This window comes from Pygoscelis adeliae, unplaced genomic scaffold (genome assembly GCF_000699105.1).
Source record: "Pygoscelis adeliae isolate BGI_AS28 unplaced genomic scaffold, ASM69910v1 Scaffold222, whole genome shotgun sequence".
In the NCBI taxonomy this organism is placed as follows: domain Eukaryota; kingdom Metazoa; phylum Chordata; class Aves; order Sphenisciformes; family Spheniscidae; genus Pygoscelis; species Pygoscelis adeliae.
In genome coordinates, this window is record NW_008824309.1 from 1,598,515 (window position 1) to 1,607,484 (window position 8,970).

The window sequence follows — 8,970 nt, forward strand, 5'->3', positions numbered from 1 at the left end:
AATAACCGTGGGTGATTTTCATGACGAAAATATCAGTTATGGGGAAAACATGAAAAAGGAAGAAGTGAAGGAATGGGGGTGGGTAGTAGATTTATGATTTGTCAAAGCTATTTGTATTGCAAGGCAGCAATCATGTCAAGAGGAGAAAATAGTTGTAAAATTCCTCTGGGAGATGTATAGCTTGTGCTGGGATCATAGTCTGCAACTCAAATCCAGCTATCCTGAAGCACATCAGTATCTTTAAGCCTAATGCCCTCACACAAGCACACGCTAGGGACAGGGATTAAGTCGAACTTCAGCCCCCCACATCCGAGCCCGAGTGCTTCCACATGGCCGTAGTCTTTGACTATGATGTCTTAAGGAGATATCAAACCTTTTCCTGTGTGAGGTGTGTTGCAGTGGGCAAGATTGTACCGGTGCTGTGCTGGGAGGCACAAGCGAGTCCTACCTGCCGCTGTTTCAGCAGATGCTGACCTGCCGGACAGGGCACGCTGTGTCCCTGCATAGGTACCCCCTCACAGGGACTGGAGGATGAACAAAATGCATCTTTGTTCCAGACCAGGAATGTTATAAGCTACTCCAGCCTTCCCAGTGTAACTGTTCACAGTGGTTTATTAGGGATTTCCTTTACAGGATCAATTGAAACAATTAGTCCAGGCAAAGGACTGAAAATTATTTGAAACTGGAGGATTCCTATTTTCAACAATTTTGAGTGAGACTTCTAAGGGATGTTACAGGAGAAAAGGAGCCCAAATGCATCAGGAATGTTACGGGGTGTGGGTGGCTGAGTCCCACTGGCACTTACAAGACTTTCTGTTGGAGCAAAAACCAGCTTCTGGGGTGGTTATGGGCTAGCTCAGGGAGACGGGTAGCTTTCTTTTACCTTTATTTTTATTCTGCTTTATACACATTCAGAAAATGAAATGTCCACATATTTTAGCACTTAAAGAATGAGTTGCAAGTACATTGGGGTAGGAAATAGCCTCCTCTTCATTTTCCTTATATTTCTTGCAAAAGAGAAACAAGGAATTAATTAGATTTCACCCTGTTTATGTCTTTGTTGCTAGCTCTAATCTTAACATCTAATAAAAGAACAGCGCAAATGGCTCTGTGAATTTTTATATATTTTTTTCTCTAGCCCATTAAGAAAAGAACAGAGCTGATGATAAGGTAGCCTGAGTGAATCAAAGTATCTATGCTGTGTTATTGAGGGAGGCTGAGTCACAGTCAACTAATTTTATAGCATACCCATAGTTGATTATAAAGGAAATAATTGGAGGAAAGGGACAAAGAAGACTATTAAAAATAATCTCTGAAAGATGTTTGTGAATCTGCTTGTTCTGGTAGCTGGACCAGCTCAACAAATAACATATCTGACTAATGTAGTGAGGTCTAATAATGCTAATTCTAAAGAAATTTTTAATTATTGTTACGAATAACGAAACGTTAGCTTAGCTATTAAATAAACTAGTGACTGAATTTTACCTCCCTTTGCTCTTCATATAGGTCTGTAGAAAATCAATGAGAGAAAATTCCATGGAAAGTTTTCATGATAGTCAAACTTCAGCAAAATACAGTTTTAAACAGAGATGAGAAGCAAACAGGAGCTGACATAATACAGGCTCCTTTCTGCAAAGGAATGGTCTAGTTCAGATCCCAAGTCATTCCCCACATTTACCATTGAACTCATTATAGAGCTATTAATTTAGGAACTTCCAAGAGTGCTCTCATCTCTGTGTCATCTTCTAGATTTTTTCCGTAGACTTTTGCCTGCTGAGAGTTAGTGAACACAAGTTAAAGGCAACTTGATCAGCCATTTAAAAAATGAAGAGAAAGTAAGGCTGCGGGTCCGAGATGGGAAATGTTATGCCTTTTCTTATTAGCATAAGGAGGAGGAAAAGCTGGGGTATCCACCAGTTCATGGAAACTGCAAGAGCTACTGAGCTGATGAGGCATTAGCAAGATACTACATGAGGGACCATTTACTGAAACTGTCAACACACAAAGCTGTCAAGGGACAGTTGAGTTGTAAAATGCTCCAGCTACCACAGGAGATGCATTACATTGTTGTGGTACGCAGATAAATTGCTATCCAGCTCATGGAAGCTGCTTTGTGAACAAAATAGGGGAATACAATAAACTCATTCTCAATCGATGAATTAATATAAAACCAGCAAAAGGAGCAGAGCAGACTACTACAATCCCTCAACTATATTAGGCAATCAATTTTTTTTCCTTTCAATATGTAGAATATTCCCTTGCGGCTCCCCGTGGATGCCATGCAGTGTGAACACAGCAATCAAAGTAATAGATGCCAGAATAATCAAAATAATATGTGTCAGAAAAAAGCAAATGAGTATATACATTCATTAAGTAAATCTCCTAAGAGCTTAACAGACAAAACTCTTTCCAGAAAAGCTGTACAAACAATTGCGTGCACTAACACATGGTTTTACTGGTGTTTCAAAGTCAGATGAAAAATATTCTTCAAACTAATGCACTTTTTTCAGATTTCACCATAAATATTTTCTACTTAGGGCAAAACACATAGTGTAGCTGCCACAATGAAAGTAATAAAGGTTTGTAACTGAAGGTAAAAATACACCACTTCGAAGAAAACTTAAAAATCGTTAAAGAAGCAATGTACGCTGCCCACCAGGTGTTAAAGACAATATCCATTTTTGTAGTGGCTTGGGCATCAGCTATGTCCCACACTAAATTTCCACCTGTGAAGTGACAAGATGGACACTTCATCTGGGAAGAAAGTAGCCAAAAACTCAGAACAAACCCACAAATATCCAAGGAAACAAACTGGTAGACAGAATCAGGCAAATAAGTAACCTGGCTGCCTTGAGAACATTTCCCAGCAAACTGTTCAAAGGGATACAGCACAAACCCAGTTAAAAATAAACAAAATGGTACTTCTCACAATATTCTCAGCCTTTTGAAGCAGCAAGCCTAGGTCACAAAAAAAAATTGGAGGAAATACTTTGGAATGAAAGAGTCTTTTCCAAAACCAGAATTATTTTATTAGGCTACAGAAGTGGCCTAGGAATAAGTAGGAAAAAACCAGGAAAGAAATTCTGTCTCTAATGAAGTTAGTGCAGGAATGACTCTTCCTTCTTTTCTTCAACTATATTTGTATGATAACATAGGTGTAGCATTTTGGAAGTGAATGGATCCTTTCCTGATTAAAATCAAAGGGGATTTGGGGAAATTCCTGGTATTGGTCATCTAAAATATGTTAAGTAGCCTAAAACCCACCAACAATACTTTGTGTCCCCTTGAGTTTGTGTGTGTAGCCATTTGACTTCAGAGTTTACAAGGAAGATGGAGAAAGGTTTAGCATTTTTATTACACTCCTATTTACTATATTGGCTTTCAGTTATGAGTTGTGCTGCAGTTAACGGGGCTAAGTTGTGACTCATGAGGCCTCGGTACAGATCTCAGCTCCACCAAAGGATTTTCTTCATGACCTTGAGCCACTTCACACCTCCATCCCATCTGTAAAACAGAATGATGATGCTTCCTCTCCACAGCAATTTGTCTTGTCAATTTAGGAACAAACACTGATTTGTCTTGACTACTTGCAGCTCCTATCGATTGCAAAGGAAGTTAGATGTATACAATACTTCTCTGGATTTGGCATTTGGAGACAAAATAACTGTGAGGAACTGGACCATTAAAGCAAACATTTTGGCCATGAATGTGCTATACTGTTATGAACAGCGTCTAATAAAATGATCCTCAATTTTAGTACAGCATAGAGTAATAAATAGCTGTTAAGGAGTTTAAACAGCAAACATATTTGGCAGGTCAATGGGAAATAAGCAAAGCCCTGAGAGATGCAGTAGAAAGGCAGCCCTCTCACACCAAACATCTTTTGTAAGCCTGTATAACTTTGAAAACAACTATTAATTTTCATCAGAAGATTGGAAGGCAAATGTGTGAGCTAAAAATTATTTCCCTACCAAATTTCAAAGTCCTAAAATCCAGTAGTGACATACTGATGCTGCTCAGGAGAGTTACAAACACATTCATTATAAGGTGAAAGGGGTTCCCTGACCCCCAGACTGTAACAGCCGCCCGATTTTGCCTTCCTTATGAAAGAACTGTTATGCAGTAAGGATAATCGTGTTGTCTTTCAGATAAAAAGGAGAGGAACGAAAAAGTTATCAGCAAACAGAAATCATTGTACAACCCCTGCTACTAGCTTCGCCTTGACAGCACATAATCAGATAAGACCAGATCTCACTCTTGGTTCAAACAATACAAACTGGATTAATTCCAGACAATGAAGCCAATGGGGTTACTTGATGTTGACAGAAACTTAAATAAAAGGGAAATAAAATATTAACCTGTAAACAACTTTTGATAATTAAAAATAATATCGGGAGAGAAACATGCTGTAAAGATTGTTCCTCTCCCTTTGGGAGTTGTTACTGCTTATTTGCCATGGGCAGGGAGCCTTGGTTTTACTTCTGTAGGAAAGCATTCAGCAGGCTATTTTTTGTTTGCATAGTGCTATAAATGCCTGCTGTGCTTTCCACAGCGCGAAGACACGGAGCCAGAATAATCCCAGTGTAATTTCTAAAGTCACAGGAATGTCCCTGACCAAACCCACTCATGGCCTGAGCGCTTGATCCCTGCAAGCTGTTTCCAGGCCAGATACCCTGGGGCTTGCCTGGGGGTGTTTGCATCCCTCCTGTGCTCGGTGGCCCAGAGGGTGGCAGGAGCCCTGGAGCTCCAGGGAGTTGCTGGGGACCTGGGTGGCACGTTTGAGATCTGACCAGGGAACGGGAGGGATTGTCATCTGCAGTAGGTACAGGAAGCAAGTGGGAAAGCTCCTGAATAGTTTGAATTATTCCTTTTGAAATACTCATGGGAAAAGGTTTTCTGAGCTCCAGTAGATTTTTCCTTAAAGCATGGAAAGTCCATGGCACTCAGATTTTACAGCGGAAGCTCACAAGTCAGATCATGGGTTGCTTGTGGGTAGTACACAAGGCAGATTACATACTCTGATTTTCATTTCATTCTTCTAGTGAAAGCAAGACCAGCGTTTGTAAAATTGCAAGACATTGAGTAATTTTTGCCATGCTAGAGTATTCTCATTTACTTTCTTAAATCAAATTAGACTGTTCCGATCATTTGAGAATGCACCATCTTTTCCCGCTGGCTGTAGGCACTTAGCCTTCCCCCGACACCATCCTCTCTCTTCTCCTCTTTCTTCACCTCAGGATATGCTCAAATTTTTTCTTAAGTGTTTCAGAGTTGAGGAAAATCCACAGGAGTGAACTTGCAAACAATTAATTGTATCTGATTTTACTATATATGTAACACCTTGCAGTGAAGCTCCAGTGGATTTCGTGAGCTTCAAGGAAGACTGGCGCCTTTGCAGGAAACCCATATCCAAATTAAAAACTTTTTCAATTGTACATTATGAAAAGGCTCCAGAGGGGACAGGGAGCAATTCCATCTCAATGGTGATGTTACAAGCAACTATCTATTTTAAGATAAATACTTTTGTCTAAAATACCTCTATAAAAAATCTATTGTATCTTTCTTTTGATTGACTTATTTACAGAATTTCATCTGAGAAAAATCTGACAGGCTCTGTGTTGTGTCAGGCCTCCCACATCTATGATTCACTGAGCTGCTTTTGTCCCTGATGCTTTACTTAATCTTCTACCAGAGAGCAGCTACAGACGTTATTGGTAACCCTTTCATGTTTCTCAGTCACAGGAAATGATGAAAAAAACCCAAATAATGAGAATATTCTCCATCACTGGGAACTTCGTTCCCTAAAATGAGGCTGCAGAAGATGATAAAATTCTTCCTTGGTCTTTAAAGGACTTTTTCATCTTCTCTTTCTTAACAAGACATCTGCAAAAGCTGTTTGGTCAGACGTTCCTTATTCACAGTTAAATTCTTATGGGATTAGTAGGTTTGTTATACTCAGAGTACAAAAGTAAACAGCATATGGCTCTGTTAATATCCCTATAATGTCACAACACAATCTGTCAGAACGTAAACTTGTTTGAGCAGTTTCATTTACTTCAAGTTCACACTATGAAAAAAAGAACCAACAAGTCTTATGAATCCTTCCGCATCACCTAAGAGGCAGCAAGCTATTTCTTAATTCTTGTTTTGTGTTCCCAGTTTAATAAGTATGTCCATAAATATTACCTTCGGTAGCAAAAATACAGTGGAAAATACAGTTACTTAGTTACTAGGAGTTAAAAGGTCATTTCCCATTTGATGGAAAGCTTGTTCTATCAGGTAAGTAGCTGCTACGCTCCATAAAACTGGCAACCCTTCAAAAGGTTTCAGAAATTAAAGGCATTGTTTGAAGATAAAGGCAATAAGGTCATTTGCCTTGTGTTCAGTCCTGCAAACCTTTCTGGGTGACCCTTTGATATTCAAATGAAGAGTGCTTTAAATTGTTGTATCTTCATAGGGCTAATGAGTGCTGGCTGACAATCACTTTTAAGACTAGTTGAAACTCTACTGGAATTAAATTTTGTAAAATATTGCAAGGCATTTCCATTAAGGGGGGGAGTGCCTCCACAGCATTTGCCAGAGCTGTGTCCGTAACCACTCACAGCACTACGCACTGGTCTTACCGCTTTTCTCAAGTTTTTTTATTAACTCTGCTTTTACTAGTTGAATAATGTCTAACATGATTTTCAATGTATTCCTGCAGTAGATTAATAAAGCTGTATAAACAAGTTACATATGTAAAATCTATGTCCTCTTCGAACTCTATGTTAGAGTGAAACAAGCCTTACATTTAATGTGTACAGTAGTAGAAAAATTACTCATGAACTTTTTATTGCCAGAGACTGTATAGCTGTGTATTATTATATGTGTAATTAACTAATCTATAATGTTGCACTGATATATGGTGTATATACTTCTTTCCTTAGAGGAACAGATTCTTATTTTAAAGCTATTTCTTCTTTTATGGTTCATTTCATATATTCCATTTATGGGAAAATGTTATGAATATTCTTTAAATCACTTGATTCTTTCTAGTAGGAAGTAAGAATCTTCACAGGTTTATAATTTCTTTATTAAAAAAAAAAAAAAAAAAAAAAAAAAAAAAAAAAAAAAAAAAAAAAAAAAAAAAAAAAAAAAAAAAAAAAAAAAAAAAAAAAAAAAAAAAAAAAAAAAAAAAAAAAAAAAAAAAAAAAAAAAAAAAAAAAAAAAAAAAGGAAAAAAAAGGAAAGTGAAAGGAAAGTCCTCTAATGGACAATAAACATTGTGTGCTGTAAGCCTGCTTGGGTATCACTGCGACCTTCTTCATTACCTTAGAAGTTGTTTATTTTAACCTTACTTCCATTCTATTTTGGAGACTCTTTCTAAGAATAGCCCTCTATCACTCTAACCCACATTCAAAAGTAGATGCAAACAAGATCATCTCAGTTTAAAATACACATGAACTCTCTCCCCAAATGGCTATCAAATAATTAAAAAGTACAAAATCCTTACCTAATGGAGCTGACTCAGTGCTAATGGCCAACAAGGGAATCCAACAGAGGTAGGCAACAAGTTGGAGATGCTGATGGAAAGGAAAGTGCTGCTGCATGTTGTCCAAGATAGGTTTTATCCATGCATCTGCAGTCGCTTAGAAGTTAACTTTTGAAGTACTAAACTTTGTGGGAAAAGCCATCAGCCTGCCTGCCTGTTTCAATTTTTTTTTTTTTTTTTCTTTCTTTCGTTCTTTTCAATCCACTCTCTTGGAGAGGGCTTAATGTGTCATTAATCCCAGAATTTCCAAGAGGGAAGCCCTCCAGCTATACACAAACCACGCTCCCCCCTCCTCACACACACACGCACACAAACAGATCGGCGGAAAGCACGTGTCCCTGCAGCTGCTCCGGCTGCAGCTGCTCTGATTTACGCACCCGGTAACACACCCGCGCACACGCGGAGGGTAAGAACAGCATGTACCCTCAGTGTCGGTGGTAGGAGGTGATCCTGGCGAAATTAGGGCTGTAAACCAAACATGCCTGTTTGTGAGGATTTTAAAGCAGATGACGCTAACTTCAGATTGCTGCAGTCATATCTGACACTGTGTTTATATGAGAGAGGTTTAAAAAATGCTAAAATATCAGCTTGCAAATAGTTTGTTTTTCGCTTCAGATTGCTGGGGGTTACATGTATGCAAAACTGTTTCAGAAGTGGTCTGTGAAACGCAAACAGCGTTTGAGTCTTGGGTCGATGTATCATTGTTTGGTATTTTAGAGAATAGTCCTTTGCTGCTGAAATAAAGTGCGGCAGCATTTGCTCTGCCAACCCGCCCTGAAAAATGAGATGTATGTTTCAGAAGGTCGGCTCACCAGCAATTATAACAGAAAGAAAACAGAAGCGAACGGCAGTGAAAGAATTCAATCACTCATGTTGCTCAATCACATTTTTCTGAAGTTTTGTCTCATTGGAAAGTGCCCTGTTGTTGCCGCATGGGTCTTTTGTGCTACTTCTAGTCAGTGTGAACAATGTTGACTGCATGACGGTGCATATTGTCAGCTTAATGCGCAATATGAAGAATTTGCTATTAAATTGTGTGCTATACTCTGATATTCATGGCATTTTATTTAGAAAATATTGTATCCCCACCCACTGTTCAGTGTTTTCCATACCTGCCAGCGCTTCTTTTCTTTGACTTGTCAAGTTTGACTATTTTGTGTCTGCTTGTTTAAGTGAGGATATTGTGAATTATCTGGTAACAGAGTAATACACAAGTCTGTAAACATTCCATGCAAATCACTGTGAGGAGCATTTCATCTAAAAGCATCAATAAAGCCATTAAAAATATTTTGCAGTACAGCCAAGGAGTTTCAAATGTGATTCATTTGGCTTAACTACATCCCTTGAGGAGTTTTACCACTGGATTACCTTGAGGGAATTATAGGTTATTTAAGAAGAAACTTCTAAAACTTTTTTCTTAATTTGGATTTTGGATTTCAA

The 8,970-nt window shown here is 38.4% G+C and overlaps 1 protein-coding gene across 1 annotated transcript in view; it reads right to left on the minus strand.

Annotated features, from left to right (window-relative positions):
• Positions 1 to 7,814, minus strand: part of LOC103912662 (von Willebrand factor D and EGF domain-containing protein-like) — a 266,632-nt gene extending 258,818 nt beyond the window's left edge. Inside the window, exon 1 of the mRNA XM_009319021.1 lies at positions 7,492 to 7,814. Within this exon, the coding sequence (XP_009317296.1) occupies positions 7,492 to 7,588 (97 nt within the window). The 5' untranslated portion in view covers positions 7,589 to 7,814. The remainder of the gene's footprint in view (positions 1 to 7,491) is intronic.
• Positions 7,815 to 8,970: the final 1,156 nt, after the last annotated feature.